Source organism: Fulmarus glacialis, unplaced genomic scaffold (assembly GCF_000690835.1).
Source record: "Fulmarus glacialis isolate BGI_N327 unplaced genomic scaffold, ASM69083v1 scaffold17552, whole genome shotgun sequence".
Taxonomy (NCBI): Eukaryota; Metazoa; Chordata; class Aves; order Procellariiformes; family Procellariidae; genus Fulmarus; species Fulmarus glacialis.
The window spans coordinates 19538-46228 of NW_009199942.1; the positions used below are offsets into that span (position 1 = coordinate 19538).

General features: G+C 38.2%; 1 protein-coding gene across 1 annotated transcript in view; it reads right to left on the reverse strand.

Moving 5' to 3' along the window:
- CDC42BPB (CDC42 binding protein kinase beta (DMPK-like)) overlaps positions 1–26094 on the reverse strand; it is a gene marked incomplete at its 5' end in the record, with an annotated part of 31311 nt that extends 5217 nt beyond the window's left edge. Inside the window, 18 exons of the mRNA XM_009573424.1 lie at positions 2022–2618; positions 6141–6203; positions 6593–6809; positions 10136–10217; positions 11785–11924; positions 12501–12637; positions 15064–15169; positions 15582–15656; positions 16100–16189; positions 18827–18906; positions 18994–19088; positions 19687–19835; positions 21481–21586; positions 22369–22493; positions 23063–23168; positions 23349–23593; positions 24056–24166; positions 25852–26094. Coding sequence (XP_009571719.1) covers positions 2022–2618; positions 6141–6203; positions 6593–6809; positions 10136–10217; positions 11785–11924; positions 12501–12637; positions 15064–15169; positions 15582–15656; positions 16100–16189; positions 18827–18906; positions 18994–19088; positions 19687–19835; positions 21481–21586; positions 22369–22493; positions 23063–23168; positions 23349–23593; positions 24056–24166; positions 25852–26094 — 2767 coding nt within the window. The remainder of the gene's footprint in view (positions 1–2021; positions 2619–6140; positions 6204–6592; positions 6810–10135; positions 10218–11784; positions 11925–12500; positions 12638–15063; positions 15170–15581; positions 15657–16099; positions 16190–18826; positions 18907–18993; positions 19089–19686; positions 19836–21480; positions 21587–22368; positions 22494–23062; positions 23169–23348; positions 23594–24055; positions 24167–25851) is intronic.
- Between the last annotated feature and the right edge of the window lie 597 nt (positions 26095–26691).

Sequence of the window (26691 nt, forward strand, 5' to 3'; positions counted from 1 at the left end):
ACCATCTGTGAGGTGGGTCATGAAGTCATGATGCGGATCTGTTCTCAATTTCCTTCCCCTTTTGCTAACAATTATCTAGCTTTAGATATTCATGTATGGGTTGCTTTCATCAGGTTAACAAAAGGAAAATAACGCAGTAGGACACTAAACACATCACAGAATCTTCTTAGAAGAACTGAAGTAACGGTTGTGGTGCTATTTTTTAAACTTGTTCACAGAAAGCCTTGGACAGCTATCATAAATATGTATCCTAGAAGTGATTTATAGTCAAGTATTTATTATATAGGGTCACGGTTGACTTGGATGTTCAAATCAAGGGAGACCACTGAGCATCAGACAGAAGCACCAACTGCTTCTGCCTGGCCAGCTGGTAGCCAAGGCCAGCACTTACCAGTCAGAGCTGATGAGCTTGATCAGGTATCAACTGGTTCCCAGAGGGACACATCAGTGTCTGCACTGGGCTTGCCCACGCTACAGCTTTGAGACCCGCTGGCTCCAAGCCTTTGCACTGTGCCGTACTCAAGCTAAGCAGCCCCACAACGCCTACGCTGACTCAGCACAAAACCAGCGCATGAAGCTGGTTTAACCGCAACCTAGACAGGCCACCCGAGATAACAGAGCTGGCTGTGTTAGCGCAAACCTCGGCCTCTCCTAACATGAGGGGACTGAATGCCCTAGAGACAAGTTCTCCATTGTAACCTAAAACCTCTCTACAACATGGTCCTTTACCGCAAAAGAAACTGAACAGCCGGAGAACTATTTCCACTTTGATGATGTCCTGACGGGACAGTTAAAAGAAGCCACTATCACCAGTGACAGACACCGGGACTGAGGAGGGAGGACAAGGCTAATGGAAAGGAAAGTAATCCAGTTTCCTTTGGCAGCGGACAAAGTTGCTCTTTCTACAAAAACAGCCCTAGGCCAACGCCACTCAGGATTGCACATACAAGAATGCTATAAAATAGTTTACAGTAAGAACAGCTTCTAATACTAACAGACAAAACAATTAAGTAGCACGTCTAGTTTGCTGAAATGCAAAAACCTGTAAAGCTGATAAAGGAAAAGGAAACATTAGCTTTGGCTAATGGCATTTTAAAGTAAATTTGCAACGACATCGTTTCCTTGGGCCTTTGCTTCAGACTTCTGTACAGAACTAGGTCAGAGTAAAGCAAGCAAACAATTTCAGTTCAAGACAATTAAAATTAAACAAACTGCTATTAGGGCCTGGCCTGATCAAACCAATGAGCACCTAACTGCTCGGTGTACTATTTAAACAAAAAGCTATTTCTTGCTTTCAATCATTCAAAACACTTTAATTGCTATTTGAGCTCCAAATAGACATCCCGGTTTTATCATGAACTGCCCCTGACTACTGAATACTGAAAAATGCTCCGCATGTCCTTCTATCCTAAGTAGCTGATAAACCAATGTGCTTGAAAAGAGTAGAGCTGTTGAAAAATTACCTTCCACCTGCCTATATTATTTTTGGAAATTCTGCCCCTAAAAATAAAACCAACAGGAGAAAAACTGCAACCAGTTCTGCCAAAAGCAATTGTTTTTACCTCTGACTTTGTTATCTTTATGAACCCTTAGAGTCGTAGTTACATTTCGTCTTCAACTTTCTATTGTACAGGACACAGAAGACATCCTACAGACAACTAGACATATACACTCTGTAGGGGAGCAAAAGTCTTTTCAGAATTTCACAGACCGGTAGTCTTGGACTGTCCTGCATCCAGGACTACTCTCCGCTCCGCAAAAGTTAATTTGCATTCCATTATTTGTTCCTCTGTGTCCTGTAATAAGACAGGGCTTCTTTTCTTGTAGCGTCCAGGATCTCAGCCCAGGAGATCGCCAAGTCCAAAACTACCATCAGGAAGAATTGTGTATCCTGTTAACTCATCAAAACTTAAACTGTAGATATTGAAAGACAAACCAAAGCAAAATAGAATACAATGCTGATTATTTTTAGACAAGTAAAGCAGCAACAGGGATATGGCAACAGAAAAACATATACATACTACAGGCAACAGGAGTTGCAGGCCACATTAGTTCCTGCATGCGTGACCTTCGACCTTGCGAATCGACGTATACTCCCATATGGCTGAAGCAAAGCAGGTATTCCTCATTACTGAGCTCCACAGCACAAAGGGCATCAAAAGACTGCTGTGAGAGGAAGATAAGCGAGGGGTCATTAGGATTTACCAGGTTTATAGATTGTCCATCTCCCTGGATGGTCAACAGAGAGAACCCAGACTGGTAGCCAACACAGAGCTTGTCCTTGAAAACTGTCATCCACTGTACAGTTCCTGGAGCCTGGATTTCACTGAATTTTTTGTGGAAAGGTTTAGTTCTGTGAATTTCATAGCAAAAAACCTGTCGTTTGACAGCCACAAACAAACAAGTCGAAGAACTCTTCTTTAGTGTTCCAGTTGTAATCAATTGGCAGCCTTTAGTTTCTGCAAGCTTAATGTCAAAGTTTCCTTCTGACCCATCCAGAGAAGCCCAGGGGTAAAGGTGAACATGATGGTTCCGACCACAGATGAGGATGATAATTTTCTCTTTGGGAGCAAGCTCTATCTGGTACACCTTCTTGCAGTCAGCAGCTCGGACTATCACTGCAAAGGAAACAAGAGCTGCCGTAAGTTAAACAAGAAAACCATCGGGCCTGGAAACATTGCAGTGTTACATACTGATGTCTGAAAATGAATCTAAACACAGACATGTACCAGATAAGAAAGAGCACTTACTGCACACATTCAATGTTCCATTATTAATTCTCAGAACAAACAATGAAACAAAGTATTCCTGTAACTCTCTCTGGATATAAAGTCTCACTTCAGCAACACTTTGCAGGGAAAGGCTACTTAACCTCTGGGATAAATGGAGAAAAAAAACTTTATATAATCCTATCTGTACTATCTATACACTACAAGATGGTGTATCTTCTGAAACTGGTCCCACCTTCAGGAAAAACATCAGCATCTTCAGTAAATTATGGAGGAAGACCGAATTAGCAGAACACAAAGAGAAGAAATATAAAGTATTTAATGCTGATATTTGAGGACACAAAATGCCATACTATTAGGAAATGTCTCAGCCAAATACAAAAGCAGTACAGTGAGTGAATGTTAAACACCTATAGAGAAAGGCAAAAAATGCTGTGTGCGCTGGGGAAAGGGTAAGAATGGGCTTAAGCTGTAGGAAGAGAGGTTTAAGACAGGCACCAGGAAAAGCCTTCTCATAGTGAAGACTAGTTAGGTAACCTACGGAAGCTGAGGAGTCTTCACTGTTCGAAGGTTTTTTTAAAACTGGGTTAGAGGCAGCTAATCGGGTTAGGTACAACATGTTCTGCTTTTCGGATAGTGGGTATAATGGCACTTTCAAGAAAGCAGTGAGTATTTCATGGGGTAGGAATAGAAGAGACTAAGCAATTCCAAACTAGGAAACATAATACATAATACGCATAAGCCACTTACATTAAAATATCATTTTCATTTTTCTGTTAACTGAATGTGTTAAAAATATTTGTGAATTATAATAAACTATAATAAAAAAAGAAATAGTAAGTGGAAATTATATGCATTTTTTCAGTAATAGTTGAGTAACCTAGCCAATTTACCAAATTCTGTAAAGCTGTAACAAGACTTTGGCTGTTTAGATTAGAGCCAAGTGTTTTGTGGCATCCCCCCAATTGCACAAATAGATGATAGGTCTGAAGAAATGTTCTATGATATAACCAGCTGTTGGAATTTTGTCACAGAGAAGATTTTCTTTTTTCCCCTAGCTCCAACTCCAGCTTACAGTTTAGTTTATTTGTCAAGAACTAAATGATATTCTGACCAAAGACCTTTGGTATAAGCAGCTTGCAGTTAATTAACACTGAAAATTACAACTGCCATAAAATGAAAAAGAGATTACGATTTATAAAAATGCTATTAACACACAGAACTGGTCATAGAAAACTCATGCAAAACATCTTTTAACTTAAAACCAAAACTGATAATTCATTTTCACATTTACATATGACATGGTGATGCAGATAATCGTTCCTTTATGAAATGACCTTTCAAATTAAATGTACAATTTTCTTTTATGCAAGAAGCTGTACTGGAATCTCTGGAATTACTTGCATCTAAAGTTATGTTCCTATCTAAGTACTTACAGAATGATGACCACTGGAAGTTTACTCAAAGGAATGGCATTTATTACTGCTAAAAAGAATTTCAAATATCTGCTGTCTCTGTGTATTAAGCAGTTTCTCCTGAAATTGGGCAATGGCTTATTCTAAGCAAGAGGAAGCAGTAACGTATTGCTTTTTGCCTCAGAACTACATCCCTGTCGTTGTACTTCATTTTAAATTGAAAGTCAAGTAAGTCTTTAAAAACCTGTATTCACTGCTGTATTTTACGTTGAAATGCAAGTTTTAGCATGACTGCAATCCAAATTTCAAATAGTCACAAACTAAATTGCATTGAAAAAGGAAATTAAAATTCTTCCATCAAGTCAAAATTTAAAGAAATATCTCCTTTGAAATCTGAAGGACAATGACTAAAAAGGGGTATTTCAGGGGTGTCCCAGGGATTTTTTCCAAAGTTGGAAAAGGGACCCAGACACCTTTTAATTTTACAAATCTGTATCACTGATCTCAACATCCTCAAGTCCCAGACAGCTAAAGACACCAGAAGAACCTAAGCTCAGAGATTATAAATAAAGGTGAAAAAAGCATTAGGTATTTTGTTAAAAACAATCCTACCTGACAGCCAAGGCTGTTAGCTCTTATACCACAAAAAGTATGGATTTAAAGTGTTGTTTAAATTTAGAATGCCTCAGGAGTTATAAGAAAGAATAGATTTTATGAGGTATGTTTGGTGCTTTTAAAATCAGAGAGAAAGAAATAACTAATATTTCCTGTGGTAACTTGGAAAAGGATAAATAGTAGTAGATTATTGTATTTTAAATCTGCACTGCTTCTTAGAAATATGTTCCTTAACTTCTATAAACTCAGTTTAACTCAACTAGTTTTTTCATTCTTTTGTTCGTTTGTTCAAAATAGGAATATCTTATTATGGAAGCAGACTGCAAAATTAACCAGACCTGTTCTTTGCTTTTCAATGTTTAAAATCGCATTTTGTATGGGCTGACCCCAAATGATCCCCATGCTCATGTGCTAGCAATCCTTTTGGCCTCCATGCTTTCCCCACCATACCAAGGCATGTCTCCAATTGTTATTTGTGTTTGTGCTCAGTATATCATGTTAAAGGGAAAAATGCTTCCCTTACTCCCTAGCTATGACGCCTCATAATTCAACGATAGAGGGGTATGCCTGTGCCGCCCAATGACTACGCAGCGTACACTTTGCTGTGGTACCTGGAGTACACTCTGTGTGAATTTCTGGAATTGACACGATAAGTCTTCAGCAAGAACAGGCTAAACTGATCCCACTTTTCCCAAAGCAGAGCAGAGAGTGCATTAAGAACAGGAAGGAAAAACAGGTTCAGGAGGAAGCATGGGGCCAGGGAAATAAAGAGATAATGGAAAAGGGCAAGCAAGGCATTTGCTGTGGCCATCATTGGTCTGAAACAGAACATGGGTGGTTGTCAAATTTCTGGAAGAAACAGACAATGATACATGGTGGCTTTAATGGAAAGTCTACAAACTCTTGTGTTGCTTGCACTGGCTGTTTAACTTCTAATTCATGGCAGTTTAAGTCCTCTGATGGTGCAGGTTGGAACACCTCTGTTTCCATGCATCGTGGTTTAACCCCAGCTGACAATAATTCAAGTTCTATTTAGTAAGTGCCTGATAATTCACCGTACATCAACTGCTGCTGTGTGTGCTGTGCGTGCTCTTTGTTCTGAAGCATTTTGCTACCTGCTATGGGAACACAGTTAAGGTGAGAATGTGTCAGAATATGCCCAGTAACCCATCCCTTTAATTCAGCCAGTCAACGGAATGTAATGATAATGACCAAGTTAGTGCTTATGTCTCACATTCACTTTTCCTTCTCATCAATTAACTAAGTGCTTAATACTTACTATACATGAAGGGATGTTGTGTAACCTATATTATAACAGCACTAAAGTTATGGAGCTCATTATTCTGTATGTAACTACTGCATGCATTATGGCCTAACTTACCATCGCGGGTCACCTCTATCACATACAGTCCTTCTTCTGAACCAATTGCTATTCTATCTCGATCTAAACCAGGAAGGAAAAAAAAGGCCGTTAATTCAGCTATACTTAATCTTATCTTTAAAACAGACTGTTTGCTTTGAACAGCTAGGAAAATTTCTGGACAAACAGATTTTCACCAGCAAATCAATTTTGCTTAAGTTCATGCAGTCTGTCAAAAGCATGCTATATACCGTATTGCTAAAACAACCTGTTAAACAACTAAACTGTATTACTCTGAGTGGATGAAGAAATTTGAATATCAATAAAAGATTAGCATTTTTCCCCCATTATTAAATTCCTGTGAAGGAATTCAGCTGAGGAATTTATTTCAAGGTGTCAGTGCTCTCATTACAGAAGCCCATCTAAAAGCTCCAACAACTCTCTCACACTTATAAAAGTTAAAACAAACATACCTACAATAGCAGCAGCTAAACTTGCTTTAATAAGAGGCAGTGTGCTGTCATAGGCTTCTTGTGGAATATGCACAACCTGGTTTTTCAGTCTGTTTTTGTGCAGGATAGACTGCAACCCTTCTAGGATTCCAACCCACTTTCTCTTCTCATTCTCATTTTCCGTCAGGATCAATAGAGAACAAGACTTTGAAGGCAAACCTAAGAGAGAAGCTGTCACCTTTTAACAGACAGAGAAAGCGAAATTAATAAGAGTAATAGAAGTCCTTTTTGTCAGTATTATTTACTTTACAGAACTGTGAAAGTAAAATATACTTTTTCATAACAATGTGATGATGTACCTGAGTGGTATGCAACACAGCACAACAGCTGTTATGGTCACAGTGCTTTGAAAAAATGCACAGGCCTCAGTGTTTTTTTTTAAAAATACTCAGTCTTGCTTAATCATTCTGAATCCTAAAATATGGGCAAGGAACATTACATTCCTTTCCTACAATAATCAATATATGCCAGCAAAAGGCTCCTTCCTGCTCTGAAGTGGAATTTCAGTAGCATGCCACAATTTGTCCTGATGCCTCCCCCCACCATCTCTTAATAACTTATTGAAAATGACACACAGGCTTTCTGAGTCAGATGCATTTAAACCCAATGGCATTGCTATGATCAGTTCTAGATTTTGATTTTGCTACTTAGTTTTCAAAATATTTGTCCAGGGCGATGAGCACATCATATCTGCATTAAAAGCTCTGGAGGAAAACAATCTTTTGAGACCGAAGTACTGCATTCTCCCACTTCCCCAAGTTAAAAGAAAATCACAATGGCTTCACTTAATTTTCAGGGAAATCATCCTACAGATCTCAAAGGAGAATGTATTTTGAATAGAAAAATGATCCAGGAACTTTCTGTTAGCCAAAGTATCCACTTACTAATTCTTAATATTAGTTCTGTGTCCTGTCTGAAGAGATCGTAGGAATTGTGAGATCATGGGAACTACGCTTTCAGTCACAGACAAACAGGCCATCAGCCAGTATCAGCCCTCACAACAGACTTTTAGAATAACAACAGTTAAACAGAAGAAAGCAGCAAAAGGTGCAAAAGTGCAAAATTGAAGGCTATAACTATTCATACACAGAATAACACATCTTCAGCTTAGATGCCTTGGTAAGAAAATCACCATAAAGATGGGTGATGTGGTTATGCAGCATACACTTCCTAAAAGAGTGAATTAAGCAAAAATATTCGTCTTAAAAAAAAAAGAAAACAACAACCCACAACTGAAAGTAAACTTGGGACAATAGGATGCCAGAGAGAACTGCAGAAGTAAGATGAAAGTGAAGAGCCGTTGGAAAAGAACTGAATAGTTTGCAATTGCTCATAGCTCGTATTAGTCTGCATCAAGCTTTGTTCATGTCCTAAACTGTAACTAAGCATTAATATTTTAAAGATGGATGGAGGCATAATGGATAATATTTCTAAATTTGAAAACAAAACAAAACCAAACCAGACTTCAGCTATGGTTTTCTCTTTGAAGTACCACCATGTATTACTCCTCAGTCTTTTGAAGGTGGCATCTTACACGCAGTCAAACGCAGAAAAAACGGGAGAAGTTGGTCATAATATACCTAGCATTATTCATCATACAAAAATCCAGTATTTGCTATGCAACTCAAGGCTTCTTAACTCAAACTGCTAAGCTGTGGAAGGACTCCACTACAGACACTCTTACACTATTATTAAAAATGTATCGATGGCAGCACTTAGACTGCAGTGTCTGGATGCCAGGACAGCCTAACATCCAGCTTTAAAAACTGGTTACCAAGGAGAGATGTTTGAGTTTGAGACATGTTCTTCCTCTTCTTGATTTCATAGGGGGTCAGAGGTGGGAATATTTTCATGTTTGGCAGCATTCTGGTGTTGCTTTCTGTTGGTGGAAGATCCAAAAGAAATGAAAATCTGTCTTTGGTGGGCCCCCAATATCATCATGTGTTACGTGAAATAATACGTATGAAAGAAGGACCACATTTTTACACAGATGATGAAGAGTAACGCTTTAACTGTTGTGTAGAAGCCACTCTATGTCATTATGTTAGCAAGATGCAAATTTAGAATTAAATTAAATTGAGAAAATAGATTCTCTTGCATGAGATATCACTGGTGTGATATCTGAAAACTGTTCCAGTTTTAGGAACTCCTTCTGTTCAAGGAGGACATAAAACTGAGAAAAGAGGTGGACTTTGGCAGCATCTTCTCTGGTCCCTGTCAACAGAGTATCTAAATAGATATACTCACACACCAGGCTTCTAGTTAATTCATCAGATCTCTTTAGTAGGGATAATCTGATCAAACCGTGGAGACATTTTTTCATGTCTATCTACACAAGTATCCATACATGGGGATATTTGACAAAAGTTTTTTTTCTTAGATACCCTTGCAGTTAAAAACTGCAGGCAGAAATTAGAGCAGCAAGTCAAGCAGGCTAAACTCTATGAATGCCTTGTTGTTAAACGAATCAACCACCATTCTGCATAGCTCATTTTCTCTCCTCAGAAGCCCCTTCCCATAGTATTCCACATTTGCTAATTTGAGAAGAGAGCAAGCAGATGGGAATAAAAAAAAATACTTTTAGAAACAAGTAAGAGGAAAATGAAGGCAACAGTAGTAGTAAACTAAAGGATGAAAATCCACTGCAGAAAATATTTGTACAAAAAGGCAGAAAAGTAAAGCCACAGAAGCATTCAAGTAGCCAAGATATTTCTTAAGTAAAACCCTAAAGGACCAAATGACTGGGATTGCATGTGACTGTCAGCTCTTTGGCTTCCATGTTCCACTGATTTGATTCTAAATGACTGAGGATCACTGATGCTGAAAACAATGAGTTTCTGCATTCAAATGCAAGGGATTATAGATATTGGCTACTAACGTACTCTTCTCTATATTTTAAAATTCCAGATTAAATGTAATTCACATAACAACAGGAATTGCTTTCCTAGGTTTTAAAAACTAAATACAGCATTCAGATAGAACATACATCAAAGACGCTATTATAACTAAGCTAATTATTTTCTCTTATTTTAAATTTTTTGTACTATACTTGAATAGGAAATTAAGGAAACTAAATTTCAAATTTTTTTTTTTTTATATAAGACAATACATGGCAAACTAGACCGGTGAGCACAACCCAGCATCAGCCTACTCTGTTACAGCATCGGTTCCTAAAGTGAGAGTCCTCCAAAGCTAATAAAGAAAAACCGAAAAACCAGGATCTGGCAATACCAATGGAAGAGGAGACAAAAATATACTGAATTATAATCAAGAAAAAACAAAAAGCCAAACTTTATATACAAGGAAGCAGCAAAAGGAGAACTTTGTTCTTTACAATTCAGTTATAAGCAAAGTATCATATTGTTTTTCTACACATTTCAGCACCCCTCCTAAATTCTTATACTTCTGCATAACTTAATAAACATTAAATATGGTAATTCACTAACAAAACAAAACACTAGTATTTAACTTGTATTTTCTTTAAGAGTAAATTGGTAGCCATACCCTGAATATACAAGGGATGTCTTTACGAGTCGCATGTATTACATCTGATGCTAGAACAGAGCTCACGCAAAAATCTTCATCTCTAGTAAGAAAGAGAGCAAGAGAATCACATACATGCACACACTAACATTATTCAGCAAAATCTAACTGATATCACAACTGTTTCAATTGGCTGCAATCTCCTAACAGCACACAGAGGTCACAACTGCCATCACTGCTTTGTTATGCTCTAACCATCCTTGACCCAAACAACTCACAAGCTTTAGTTATGTTTCTACAGCATTCAGTACGTGTAACTCAGTCCACCTGAAGTTAAGTGGGGTGGGCTTGTGTAGTTTTGGTTTACCGACCACACCTATTCTACAATTAGCAGCAAGAATATTGCTCTTCCAGCTCAGCAGACACATTAGAAATGAATAATTCATACCTCAATGTGTAGCAAGAGAGGGGCCTTTGGAAAAAAAGAAAAATCACATAAAAAGCTCTTGGCAACATAATTATAGTTTGTGGGATTCAAATAAGGGTTTTCAAAACAGCTAGATTTTATTCGCTATTACAGTAAAATAAACAGACATCAGAACAACTTTTGCATTTCAGAGTGCTCCACCCCAGAGGGCTTGTCTACACAAGCCTTTTTAAACTGAATTAGACCAAGTTGATCACCATAATTGCCAATTTTAGTGTAAAGATGACACTAACGCCTGAAACTTGCCCATGCTAGAATTCATAGCTGTGGTGGTTAACATCTATTAAAACATTTAAGAATCCTCAGAAGACGGCCTCAAAGAGGCAGCTACAATAAGCAGATAAAGCATGGGACAGTTGGTATAATATTTGGCTGAGTTGCTTCAAGCAATGTACTGATATGAATGCTGTTGTTTGCAATACATCCACACTTCTGCTCCCGCTGCCAGCATGTCAGAGAGAGCTGACACTGACGGTTCTCAGAGAATAAATGTGAGAACAGAACAGCAGTACTGGTGCAACCCCATGGTACTGCTGTCTGGAAAAAAAAAAAATATCAAGGTACTTGTGAATGCAAACTGTATATTCAACAGAGATAGAAAGTGCTGTAACATTAAAAGGTATTACACTTTATTGATATTTCCACAAATTTAAATAAAAAAACCTTCTTTGTTACTCTGACCAATGAAAGTCTCAGATCTTTTGTAGACAGTGTTCAGTGGTTCAAATGGTTCACCACGAAAAAATGACTCCTGTGAGAAGACAGGGTCAGAGCCACTTGCATCATAAATTAGTTGGTGCTTTTCTGAAGACTATTTCAGTTTTTCTAATGTTCCTGAAATTACTGGCTATGGGATGATCTGTGACTCACTCTTGAGGTCAGAGTGCAGGGGAAAAACCAATATACCAAAGTCTATTTGTCTCCCATGTGTGCATATGGAATTCTAGGAAGAAACATGCTAATACTGTAAATATTAGTGATTGTAGTGTAAGTGACTATAAAGTCGCTTAAGCGACTTCTTGTTGAGCCAATTCGTTCAGCCTAAACTTAGCTGCAGTTCAGAACACACAGGTATTCTCAGACCAGAGCTCTCATGATCTAAAAGTTTCTTGTGTACTATAAATAAATATTCCTGTTAGGGAAAAAATACAGAGGATTTCTACTCTGTCATAATAATACAAACCTGAGATCCAAGACTTGACTCGCAACAACTCCAGGCTGGGTGGATTTTCCTTCAGGCACATCATATAAGAACAGTTTACAGTCACAGACAACCGCATAAGCCCTCTGCCACCCTTTCTTAACTCCAGTAGGCTTTGGGACCTGTGTATAAATAACTGATTGCTTATTAAATGTAAGCATATGTAGTAGACGCAGAAATCAGAGACATTTAGAAAAGCTTATACTTAGATCAACAACATCTTGTTCTACTTGCCCTTCAAAATGGAGTGAAAAAATGTCAAGTAATCAAGTAATCATTTTTTCTCCCTTAAGTTCAACGATTCCCTGTTACAATTTAATAAATATATTAGGTAGTATTAGGACAAACAATGGGGCTTGCATACTCCACAAATGCCAAAATGGTAGGACAATTTACCTTTTTTATTATGCTTACATCAACAATGACAGAAATTCTTCCTTAAAGCATGCTTCCTCCCCCCCGCTACTTATGAACGTTGTAGCTACTAATCTACTAACCTTCAGCTCTTGTAGTAAAACCAACCGTTTCTCCCACATCTAAAGCAACGAAGGTTAAATAAGTTACATAGATAGCACACAAAGCCTTAAGGCTTTAGCACAATTCAGGAGATCTGTTTAAACATACTTAGAGGTTCCAAGTTGCATAGCTGTAAGTGAAGTTTAGTATTCTTCTCTTGTCCAAGAACAAAAGACTATTACCTTGACATAACCTTTATAGGCGGTTCCTATTCCTCTTTGCACATCTACTCCAAGAGGCCTTTTGGCTTGCTCAGGGGGTATAGGGCAGACCTGAGGTGCGCTATCCTTGCAGGAAACATGGCATGCAAATGAACACACTAAGTACAAAAGAGAAAATCCACAGTGAAATGCGTGTATGAGTCAATCGTAACAGGAGATTAACGTAGTCTACCCTTACGTCTAGCAAATTAATTAATCACACTGAAATTGGCAGTCAAATATTACAGTAGGCCACTATGTTAAAGGCGTGAACACACCTAGATATTGTATGAGACTCTCCAAAGTGCATTTATTTTCTTTTTTAAGCCTATTGCTTCCATAAAGGGCAGGAACTGAGTCCACATTTCAAAGCAACTTATGAAAGCATTTTCCAGAAGGAAAAGAAGTTGGTCAGCCTCACTGGTATTAAGCAGCAACTAACCCAGTCACAGAAGAGAAAAAGTATTAATAAAGGAGGAATGAAAATTACGGGGCAGTGGTAGAAGACAAGATAAATATAGTAGGTGTTTAATTTGATCCAAGTATGCAAGAATACTGCAAAGACAAAGTAAAACTAAACTGACCAAAAAATAGAATGGGTTAAACTATTAAACGCAGGCAATGGACTTGAAAGCATAATAAAGTAGAAACCCAGGGACAAGGACTGAAAAGCTGTGTGGTGAAAGGGGCATATGTATATATCTCAGAGTTCAAATAAGGAGCAAACATGTACACTAATCATTGCATCCTTTCTTACCATTTACACCACTTTGTACCACTTTGTGCTGCACCAGCAAGGGACAGAGGTCTCTTGCCTATGGAGCACCTCACACAGAAGCACTACACAGAAAAAACTCAGAATATATGCCACTTCACATGAGACAGACTACAAGAACTGCGGAATGAATCAACATATTATATCAAGCCATCCAACCCACAGTTTATGGGCCAAATCCTTCCACAGAGATTTTGCCTGGTTTGTCCCAGAAGGCTTGGGAAGGCAGCAGAGAGCAACATGGCACTATGATCTATCCTGTGCTTCTTCCTAACCATATTCTCAGAAGGGCATATGGCAGATACCTTGTGCACATCTAGTCCTGTAATTACGAAGGGTCAAAGGATTCCAGAAAACTTGGGAACAGCCTGCTTCTGCTAGAGCCACAGACTGGGCTACAAGCCTCCTCCTCACAATGCCCGAGGGAACAGCCAGGAGAGAGGGCAGCCCCGAGCAGGCTGCCTGGCTCATTCTTTGAGCTACAGTCTGTTCCCAGGAGGACAGGGGCTACCAAAGAGTCATGCATGCAAAGTACTGTAGGTGCCCCCCAAGACCAGATAATAAATTCATCTCTTTCAGGAGGCATCAATTATTTGGACTGCACGTATCAAGGCACACCGGTTGCAGAACAGGGAAAATCCACAGGATGTAGCCAGTTCCACAGGCCTCTGGAAGTGCAGCTGTATTTTACCGTAGTCTCCAGCATTAAAAAGAGGAGGAATTGGGAAAAGCAAGTGATTGCGAGTGTAACATGACAAAGTTTTGTTCTGCTGGAGTCATCTCTATTCTTACGTAATGTGATTCTAGTTTTTCCTGTAGCTATCAAGATCTGGAGTAGAAGAGGCAAACTGGAAAACTAATGATGCAGAGCTTAACCAAAATACACAAGAGAAAAAAAGAGAGCGAAGTTGATAGCTACACTAAGGGAAAAAGACCCTTTCAGACTTGCAGGAAGAGATGCGAAGCAAGAGTTCAGAACTGTCAGCAACAGGAGACAAAAGGCAGCCCCAGGGCAAGTGCTGGCAGAGCAATAGGTGCTCTCAGGGAAGAACAGCCAATGAAGACCTGCCAGGAAAAAAGCCCTGCAGGGCAGATGAGGCAATCTGAGTATGATGCTGAAGGTGTCTGTGGAGAGGGTGCCACTAGCAAGAACTAAGCTGGGCACAGATATACAATAAGGTTATTTATACTATAGTGTCTTCAACTGATTTGTGGACTACTTACTGATTTCGTGTGTCTAATCAAGATACAGATAAATATTTTCAAAGAAAAATACCTCCATATACTGAAACGTGGAACTCAATAGCGATACATGCATCAGGGAAAGCATTTTAAATAAAACTAATGGACAGCAAAGCAGGCTACAGGCCAAAAACCCTAGCAAATGGTCTTCCCAACATACGGGGTTTATGATCAGGATCGCACAAAATAGACAGACTCAGATTCATGTTATCAGAGCATTCCCATAGCCTTTTTTGCTCCACTACACAAACAGAAAACACTCCTGCCTCCCCAGCACCTCAACTCACACTATAACAGCACTAATAGTAGCAGAACTCATTAGTAGCATCAAAGGGAACCATGAGCGCTTATATTAATTCTTTGACTTTAGAAGTATGATCATGCAAAAGTAAGAAAAGAACCACTCAGTGGTAGCCACCCCTCTCTTTCACTCCCTCCCCAAAGAAATGCTTGCCTTAAAATACATTAGTGTTTTGGGATGATTATTTCAGGGTCTTGCTGAAAATATAGAAAGTTTAACTGACTCACCGTCACAGGCATAACCTTGTCGAACTAATCCCACCATAAGAGAGGTGCAATGACTACACTGGGTAGGGCTTGTAAATGACTTGATATTGAGCTGGTGAGCTTTTGGCTGAAAGATACATTCAGGATAAAAAATAACAATTTTTCACTTTCTGTACTCATGTAATGCAAGCATCTCCCTTCACCACCCTCCAGGATATCACAGTGTACATTATGAAACCTGGGCTTCTTTCAAACAAGTGCAGCTTGTAAAAGGTGCTGCAAGACAACGGTAGCATTTTTATTTCCAACTGCAGAAGACACTCAAACCCAAACCTACCAAGAAATATTTTACCTGTCATCCCTTCTGACAAATCAAAACCCATCAATTTGCATTTGGAAGCATTTGATTAAAAACGCAGACCTAACAAACAAACAACACATGACAAACCCAAACAGGACAAGAACAAACACGGAGGGCTAATTTATAAATTATATTTTTTCCTTTGTTCTTTAGAATAAGGTTAGCACAGTCCCCCTACCTTTGGTACAGCTAGAGAAATGGATTGAATGGTGGGGGAAGGAGCAGCAGGCATCCTCTGAAGCCGAATTGGTTCCTGAATCACAAAAAACTGTAATTGAGCAAAATGAGGCTTCAAGGATTTGTTTTAAGATCGGGGTGGCAAAGCTTATTGTTTTCTGATTTTTTTTTTTTCTTTTTTGAAAATTATCAGAAATTTAATCTTTGTAAACATTGCCGTTCTGATTTAGTAGAAACAGATTGTGTTTCAAAGCACTCACAGGAAAGCCTGCACACTAACAAACAAGCAGCAATACAGAAAACATATGAAAATGAGGTACACCAACATACACAGAGCCAGTGAAAAGGTTTCATTCGCAACTGTCCTCAAAGCAGGTGCAATTCACACTGACACATTGCAAATAAGCAACACTCAATCCTGCTTCTTCATAATGAATGCTGCAATATGTATTTATCATGAACAAGACAGAGAGACTTTCTAGTGAATTGCTCTTCAGGGTAAAATAACAGCTCTCTTACTTCTTGTTGTTGCTCTGCAGTTACAACTGAAGTAGATGGTGAAACTTCTGACTTGGGACCCTGTGTTTCCTGCTCACTAATAGAACCGGTCTGCAAAAGTGACAGCAAACACATTAGATTAGATACCACAGATCTGATGAAGTGTTCTCATGTCAACAAAATGGAAACACAAAACAATGCTCATTTCTATATGCAGTACACATACATCTAGCAACTTACCACTCTGAAAAAAATCTTTCCTCAAAACAAACCCTGCCACCTGATGGAAAAGCTGTAAAGCTGGAAGTACTGAAATGCAAAACCTCATAGTAGGCACCATAAATGCTGTTAACAGCCGCCTTCTCCCAGCAAGGCTGCATCTAATCTCTTGCATGCAGGTATGGAATGGTGTTTGAGAAGCTTGGCGATCATCCATAAAATAGCTTATTTCTCATGGTAGCTTACTACACCAGGATTTTTCCAGCGCACAGTAACCAGCAATTCTGCCATAAGAAAAATTCTTAAAGTAGTACTACACAATCTTTTTAAAAGTTGTTTAAAAATGGTCGGCCTCTGTCTTTAAACGAATCATGTCCACTTAATCACATTGTCTTATATTTCTCTAAAATTTAAGACTAGCATCCATTACAAGCCTTCTATTAATTTCACACTTACATTAACAACTACTAATTGCCAGCACAAGGGGGAAGTATGCTACAATTCCAGAGCTAAAGAAGCTGGGTGTGGAAGTAGGATACTGTATAACTGTACTCTGAGGACATCATGAAAACCATGATTAACAAACATCAGATTAGACTTCATATCAATGATGTAATTAGCACTAAAGGCAACAAGTAATGAATCACTCACTTCCCAGCCAGTTTAGACAGAGATGGCTCATGTTCAGTTAGCTCACTCACTAACAAGTATGTTCAAATATTTGTTATTTGTTATGAATTGATTGGTAGGGCTGGGCCATTTAAGATCAAATTGTACTATTATGTAATATGAACTATTTAAAAATGCTAAGTGTGATTCAGCATTAGCCATATAGATAGTCAAAATATAAAATAGTAAGCCTGTAAAGAAGTATTAAAAGAAAACTAACCTAGCTCTATCTAGCGGATTAAGTTATAGAGAAGTTAAGGAAGCAAAATAACTAGTTTTAGAAGGCCATTTTTACTATGACAGGTCACAACAAAATAAGGAGACAAAACTACTAGCAAAAACTTACTTCTTCCCAAAAGGCTAGCAGAGAAGATGTAGATGAAGAAGAAACAGAATCCTTTGTTGTTACGGATATGAGGGATAAAAACGATCACTTATCACCCACAGGAAAACTTCAGATAGAATATTAATAGGCTAGCTAAATAAAATGTTTTTTATGGCCAAATTATATTTATTCAAATTAACCCAGAGCAGATGACACGGACTATCTTTGTAAGTACACATGAAAAAAAATTGTTAATGGAAGTCATTAAGTACAGTATCAGCAATTTTAATGTAATTCATCAGAAAATGCCACCTGCATTTCCATGATGACTACATATGTATTGCAGGATCTGTAGAATGGAATCTTGATTAGTTACGGGCTTGATATTTTACATGTTACTGTTTTAAGTATATCTGGTTCTTTTTAAAGCTTTGTTTTAAAATATCAAGGTCAGTAGATAAAAATTATTATTCAGATAGTAGCATATATCATGTTTCTCTCTCTTCCCTCCACCTCATCCATATAGCACATGTTGCTGCTTCAGCAAGAAAGCAAGCATGGACATTTTGTGACTGGGAACAGCACATACACAAAGTGTATCACAATACCACAGCATGTCCATATGCTTTCTTTTTAGTGACAGTGACAATTGGGGGGGGGGGGGGGGGGGGGAGAGGGGCAATATATAGAGTGGGGGGGGGGGGGGGGGAATAGAGAGAGTACATATTTCAGATATAAAAATCTAACCAGACCGATGAGGTTTTAACTTGAGTCCCTTTAACTCAGCTCCATAAACATAACAGATTATTCTTTCCAGTTCCAGCTCTTGGTTTTATCCTAAACTGTCTATGTGTTTTGCAAAAAAACATCCCAGAAAATCTTCACGGATCAAAAGTTCATGAGGTAAGGAAATGTGATTCAATGTTGCATTTAACAGCTGCTTCCTCAGGGAATGCACAAACCTTTTTAACTGAAACGCCCAGTTGGAGCTGTGATTTGTATGATTAGTTTTCTAAGGATCAGAGGGTGTGTCATGATAAACTTATTATACCAACATCTGTGGGTCCTCTAATTCTCTTCCCAGTTCCTTCTACTCTAACCACTCCATTAAGATCTGGAGCCAACAATTTTACATATCTGTTTAAATACTCCTTGAACTGTGTGAATACTTTTCCTCGTACTAATCAGCATCTTCCAGCTGCAAAGCATTTAATCCCTTATTCGTAACAGGGTGTGCCAGCCTTTCCAAAAAACCCTGAATTTATATTTTTCAGCCTAATTTTGAGATTAACCTAAACAAATAAGCTAGAATAGGAAATAATTACTGTGAACTTTGGGAATATTTCCCAAAGGTGCCAGCTTCCCCGCAAAATGGCAGGCAATCTGACATTTACTGGACATCCAATTCTGCGTCACACTAATTTGGCTAATATGCCAGATCCAAACATGCCATATAGTGCCCAAGAATTACTTTTATGTAATAAAAATATAATTCAGCTATTCCATTTTTATAGTTATTTTACGTAATAACTCACTCTGAAAGTCAGATCACGTGCAAGAGGAGAGGTGTTGAAATATTCAAAAATGGAATCTTGAAAGTCTGGAAGTTTGAGACCTAAAAGCCAAAGCAGAACAGGCTTAGCTAAAAGGCAACATTACAGGTGGTGTTAGAACTCTGTTAAAACACAGTAACTTTAATTACCTGAATCTGTTCTGTATTTTTCTTCCAGTTTTTTCTTCAAACCTTCCATCTCTTCCAACAGTTCCCTATTTTTTGCTTCCGATTCCTTTAATTTACTAAAGGAACACAATACAATCAAAATGCAATCTGAAATATCTCAAAGGCAGGAATACTAGTGCACATGGTTGTTAATTTCTGGTCCTACACTTCAGAGTTTTGGAAAATGCCTTTTTTTTTTTTTTTTGAGAAGTGGTGGTGTTTTTTTATTTTTTTTTTCCCCTGAATAGGCACCTCACTACTTGCCGAGACAGTGAAAACTGTACTTGTGACTCCTGCTATCACTGCAGATATCTGCCAAACAAAATTATTCTAATAGTAGTTTGGCTTTTAATTCCCAAGAATATGTCTACTCTCCAGTTAGTCTTAGAAAAGGTATTGAATTTGTTTTGAATTTGCTCTTATGCTTTTTTTTTCCCCTCAGGTGCCCGAGATCCGTATCTTATTACCAAGCTATTCACAGCAGTGAAATGTTTACTTGAAGAAATTTTTACAGTTCTCATTTGACTATGTAAGAAATGTGTAGTCTGTGGAATGGGATCCTTCTGGCAAAGTCCAATATCCCAGGCACAAGGGGCCATTTTAAGAAAGTTACTATTCTAACCAGCAGTTTAGAGCAGCGCATTAAACCCCAAACAGAACCAAAGCCCTTATTACCTTTCAAAAGATATGTTTGCATCTTTAACTTTTCGTAGCTCTTCTTGAACTAGTTGTTTGGCACGAATTTCTGCATCAAGGGCAGACTGTAATTCCAGCCTAGCTGACATATCCAACTTCTGACTGCGTCGCACTTTCCAAAGTGGATCCTGTTGCAGTAAGTTACTGAATATTAATATCAACTGTCTAAAGATACTTCTATTCTTGTTCAAAGACATAAAATAGCTTTCACACTAGTTCAGAGAATGCTCTTCTAATTAGTTATGGACGGTATACCCGCTACATGGAAATCAGTCGATAGTCAGACTTTGTTAGACAAAAATGAAGTAATGAGCAATTTTTATAATGGTTAAACCACTAACATAATATGCTTGAAACCAAAATGCTGGATCACTGAGCATGGAAGTCAAACTGAGAGAACCCATTGAAAATGGCTAGCTTTCATTGTCCGATCTAGAAAAGAGTATAAAACTTGCACAGTGACATACTGGACTTTCAAACATGAGAAAAATGTAAATATTTAATGTAACACATACTAATCTAAAACATACCAAGAGTAGCAAAAACACGAAAAAATGAATTTTTTTTGAGATACCCAAGATACCTGTTTCCTAAACAGGTCTTACACTTGCTAAGCAGCATACACTATACTTCTGCATATACCATGCAATTCTGCCCTACTACCCCCCCCAAAAGCTAATTTCCCAAGCTCTTCCAAGCATTTTTCACTGTGGACTACATTATCCATTCCCTAATGGATACCTCTCTAGTCACACGTGAACTTGCAAGTAACAGTCATGAAAATGAGAGGCATTTTTTTAAGTTGCGAAATAATTGCCTTAGATCAGGTTCTGCTGAAGTTACAAAACCAGTTGTAATATAAAGAACAGACAGTGTTCTTTATTCTGGCAGTAGCTAAGAAGAAAATGCCAACTGCATTTGATCTGATCTTTCTTCCTAATAAACCTCTCAATATTATAATCGACTCTTGATGATGTAGGCAAATATTAGCTCACAGGAAGTCATAACTTTCCCTTATTTTCTCCTATTCATAGGTTTGGAAGGGCTGAGTAACTTCTTATCTGTATAAACCAGCAGCAGACAGACTCCTTGCATGGCAGACTGTGCTGACTGGCATTGCTAGGGATGTGGGCTTCCATGCCTAGCTGCAAGTGGCTCTCCCTTTCCTTATGCAGGTATTTAGTACCTGCCAAGGCAAGACAGTGTTTTTGTCCTTGAAACTGTACTCCTTCATGAGGGCTCTTCTATTTTGCAGATTTTTTTGGGGAATTCATGTTACTACTGTACGGGAAAATTACGGTATAACGTCTCATTGTTCTGCATGTAAATAAAGCTACACGCTCTCAGCGTGTCCCTAGTTTGTAACAATACCAACCAGCTAATGCTTGTTCACAAACGAAAACTTACTTTATTATCTCACCGTAAAAGCAATTAAAATTACTCACTTGCATCTAACATGGTCAGGTACATTCCTGTACTCCCCTTTAATGGTTTAAGTTATTGTTTCTTCTCTCCTCTGTACCATTTAAAGCAGTTTGTGATGGCAGATATTAGTAAGAAACACCCCCCCCGCTCTAACTATCAGATTCTGATCAGATGACTCAAATGGATTTCACAAGCAATAGCTAAAATCTAGAAAATCATTAGCAGAGAACAGTATTTATTAGAAAAGAATTCTGATTATGAATAGATATTGATAAGACAGGAGCTGAAACTAAAGAAGCAGCTTCTAAGACATCCCCAGAACAGCCTAAATGCTTGCTATTTTCTTACCAGTGTTCGTGACCCCAGACTGGAACTTCTCAATGATTCTAGTTCTTCTGTCATCTTGGAAGCTAATGCTTGGAGATAGCCACGAGCATCCTTCTCATCACTTACCCTATTGTGCAATTACAAAAAACTGTTACTTAATAGTTTCATGGCTCATAGCACCAAATACTGTACCACCAAATAATCAGAGTCTCTGCCCTGGATTTAGGGACACAGCAGGGAAAACTCTCCCAGCAAAGAAAACTGAATATACCTTAGATTGCTTGCTTTAGATTTTTCTTTTATCTGATTCTTTTGATTGTGGCAGTTGCTAGGGAAACTGAAGTTTCCCTTCTACCATCAGCAAGAGTTCTGCAGAGATTCACTGTTATTGTTTGGAACATGATCTGCATATTGCTTGCTCAGTTTTCATAAGGGCTACCTTCAAGTCCTTCTTGTCTTGCATAGGACAAGAAAATACTTCCACACAGCTTGCTAAAACAGCAAATAAGAGGGAAAAACTGACCTGTGAATTAAGCACAAGTGCTTGTCTCGTACAGCTAGTGAGGTTCTATGTGTTAACGTGGACCTTTTAAATCGTGACCATCTTCCTGAATGAATTTATCAAAATATTCCATATTAAGTGATTTAATGATCGCTTTAGAGACTGAAGCAAATTGACACCAAAACCCTCTCTTTTATACTTAATAGAATCTGACAATTTCACTTGTCATTACTACGCAGCAATAGTAGAAAGCAGAAGAGAAACAGTTAATCAACACTCAGAAATACCATGCTTTTGTGGATCCCAGACACAGAGAAAGGACCTAGCTATACATTTAAAAAAAAAAAAAAGCCAATCAATATTTCAGAACTTGAAAGTGGCCATCTGGATCTCTAAACAGCACATACCATTGAATAATTTCTGCAATCTGAGCTTCCCAGTGAGCAACAGACTCCTTCTTTGCTGCTAGGTCTTGGAGCTCATCTTCTAGCTGCCTGTTCTGTGCTGTTAATTTGTCCACAAAGGAGCAAAGCTGAAACAAAAGATTAATTTCACCCATGGCTTATGTCAGTTTCAGACTTTTTACATATGCATGTGTCTACACACCTATAGCATCTGAACAAACAAGACCACCCTGGGCTATCTGGAAGTTCTAACACAGACCAAAGAACTGGAAGGGGTTCTTTTTTTGTGGAACTGGAGACTAGCTCCTGAGCATAGAACAACACATTGCCAGTTCACACAAAACAATCCAAAACAAAGGAAAAGAAAAAGTGAGTGTAGAGGCCATCAAGAGGAATGGGGCTTAACTGTAAGCCATCAGGAAGGCAAGCAGTCTTTGTAAATGCGGCCTTCATGGAGAAATCAGAAGGTGGCGGTGCCCTCTGAGTTGCGGGAATCAATCCCACAAAGAGCAGTACTGAGATGCTAAAGTTACTATTTATCTCTTGACATTTATATGGCAAAAACTACATTTGTTTTATTCAGGTATTGCCTGAACATTTACAGATCTGTTCTGATCAATGAGTAGACTACTTCAACATCAGAAAGTAACAAAGTAAGAATTGTATTTTGCTTAAAAATGTTTCCTAAAATAATTACCCTCTCATTTTCTGTTGTTAGCTTTTTGTTATCTTCCACGAGCATACATCTTTCACGCTCATATTTCTCTTTCATTGTTCCTACTGCTTCCTCCATTTCACTGTGCCTAAGGAGAAGGACAAGAAATAGAAACACTTATACTGTAACACTGCCGAACCTGTAGGCTGGGATTTTCAAAAAGGAATAAACAGAGTTAAAGTGATATACCATCCTGCACAGGTACCTATGCAATACAATACAGAAAAAAAAGAAATCCATAGTTAATGAATCATGCCCGAAAGCTTACCTCTCTCGCTTTGTTTTCTCTAATTTATCCTTTAATATCATGATCTCTTTCTGCAGTGCAAGCTGATGGCTCTCTGAATCATGTACTTCCTTTTTCACGTTTTTTACTTCCAAAACGTGAGATGCTTCTCGTCGGACCAACTCCTCTTCATAAAATAAGATTTTCTTTTCCAGCTCAGACTTAATTTTGGAAAGCTCCTGCTGATGCTCTAGTGTGGCACCTGCTGTCCGGCCTCCCTGCTTCAGCTGCAGAAGAGAAGAAACCATCAGGAAGAGACTATCATCTTTGTATTTTTGGAACATTATTTAAACTTAGAATTGCCAAATTGGTTGCACTTCGGAAAAATTTTTATCTGGGCACTGAGTGATTTAAAAGGTGCCTGTCTCCAAATACTAAGCCCCATAAGTGACTGCTCTGACTGTACATGACTGTAATAAGGGGTTCAAATGTGTTGCAGAGATAACAAATTTGGATCACATTGGTTTAGTATCTCCTTAGAATTCATAAACTGGACATTTTCAAGGCAATAGTGTCCAATGAGATATTAAAGTACTTCAAACAAAAAAAAACCTAAATAAATCTGAACAGGTTAGGTCAGGCTTCTAGTAATGCTGTAGTTTTTGTCTCCCAGAGGTATCAACAGTTGAGTAAGCAAAACTACTGCAGCTCTTGTGTCATGAGTAAGAATTTGTCAAAAAACATGTAACCTTTAGAGCTTCCAGTTCATTTTCCAGTTGCTTGGAGAAGACCTCACTGTGCTCACGAAGCTTGCGTTCTTTTGATGCTTCTGCTACAACTTCTTCAAGTTGGGCTTCCAGCTGCAACGAGAGTAATTTTAAGTTATTTCAACACAAGATAGTGCTATCTGTATCATTCATTTCCTTTCCTCCATATGGATGAGCAGCAAGTTTTTCCTTATTTCCATTTTAAGTTACACCCTATAACAATCATCTCAGAATGTTGTGATAATTTTTTTGCCTTCATTGATCCAGGCATCCATCTGTCTCATGCAGTAGAATTATTACTATATGACTTTTTGTACTGATATGAACTACACCAAATATGCGCAGGGATAACTGCACAGCTTCTATTAATGCTAAGAGAAGGAAATGACACTAGGAAGTCACTGCAGCTGTGAAAGAAGAAAGTCTCCCACATTTACAGGTCAGCTCCATGCCTCAGTATCTACTAAGGCAGCTTAAAAAAATCCCAACCTTTGAGCCAAATTATTGCAAAATACTTCAAATACGAACACTGAACACTTTTACTTTGCAATTATAAAACAAAATAAGCTTGATCATCCATTTATTGACTTCAGAAATCTTATCAGAAAGACAATTTAGTGGCAGCTAAGACAACTGTTGCAATTCAAGCAGAAATGGCACAGCTTTAAAACCTGACAGGAAGAGTAAGATTTGTTTTTCTGCATTCAAAAGTTGTTTTTAAAAGGATTGTATTTAGAATTGTGGGCCAAGTTAATGAACTTACAGTCTATGTTCTGAATAGAAGATTGATACAGCTGTTAGGAAAGGGAGAACAGAGGAATTTGTAAGAACAAAGACAGGAGATTATAATGCCCTGCATGGAAGTATTTAACTGAATAAGCAACAACACTTGAATGCCTGCTGCACTCTGCTCTATAGACGAGGTGCCACAGCCCTATGCATCAAATATGGTGCCACAGACACCTTTGCCTTTCCCAGTTAACTACCACTTCTTATTCATGGATAAAAGTCTGAGAAACTTCATCTCTTATTACATTTTCATAGACTGCCCTTCAATTTGTTAGAAGTTTTCTAGCAATGTTTATAAAGCTCTTGAATTTCTCTTCTACACTTCACCCAGAGAAAACATAAAATCTGATGATTTTTCAGTGATTAAAACACTCCAGGTTAACCACAATAGCTGTTTCTTATGCCCTCTTCTGGTTATCCACTTCATCTTATGTAAAACTATAAATTGCCTAGAATACTAATTGGAAATTAACTTGCTTAAAGATATTACAGACATTCTCTACAATGACTAACTACAGAGGAAGGAAAACCACCTATTTAGTCTGTATCACTATTCCTCCCTCCAGCTGAAGAGAAAAAATTCAGCTGAAAAAAAAACGAAGTCAGAATACTCCAACCTTAAAGCACATGAAGATATTAAGCTCTCTAGGTTTCAAGCTGACTTATAAGTCAGAGTCTACAACAATCAAAACACAAGAACTAAGAAGCTGGGCATAGAGGAAGAATAGTTTCCTCCAGATTAAAATCAGCCCAAGTACAAACAAAAAGATGACTCGGTTCTTTCCTGATACATCAGTAAAACATTTAGTAACAAAATCAAGATCTATTTTGTGATCTGTAGCGAAGTTATATGGAAAAGTTACCAGGGTAATTTCTTATAGACAAAGTAAGTTACCGTTAACAGTGCCAATTTTTCAATACAATCACATATGAGATACTGGATAAGCAGCAACTGAAACATGTTATTGTTAGCTGTTTTATCAAGCTACCTCCTTTCTGATCTTCTCCGATTTACGGATGTCCTGTCGCATAGCATCAATTTTCTGCATGCTCACTTCCACCTCTTCTTCTTTGTCGCGAAGTTGACGAGACAGCTTCTGCTTTTGGGACCGCAAGTCTCCCATCCTCTCACTGAGCTCGGAGAACTCCTGCACAGCTAGCTTTCTTTGCTGGTGGGCATCCCTTAATTCTTTGGATTGCGTCTTTAACCTCTCTGAGGCTTCTACAAGTTGCTGGTTTAAATAAAAAAAAGTAGTAATAAAAAAGTCATTTGAACTCCATATATTCTTTCCAAGAAGAAAGGAAGTGGACCTACATAAGCATGACTTGAAAGCTCAACCTACTCACATAACTTTTAAATATTATTTATAAGACTTAATTTACCCAAAGTTTTTTTTTTCTGGGTAAGCAGCTGCAGTAACATACCAAGACAGCAGTTATTCTGCTTCTAGTCTGGCAGCTCCAAGAGTACCTTTGCTGTTCCAGAAGTCTTTCTTATAAATCTGACTACACAAGGCCACCTCACTTCCAAATAACTTAATTTCAGATTACCACCATGTACCTGCACAATAGTAATCTTTTTTTAAAGGAAAGTTTTAGCAGACAGCACATTCAGGAGAGCCATCAAATGCACTGTACCAGCACTGAAACGCTGCAGCAAATCTTGTGAAATTCTTCAGAAAACTGAGGAAGATTCCTTAGAACAAACTGTGAAGCGCTAATACTTTAACTGAAAGTGTAAAAGCTGTTTCCTTTACAGTAAGTAGTTAAGAAAAATTAACAAGATTAAAATACAAATTGAATGTTCTACATAAAATCATGGGGGGGGG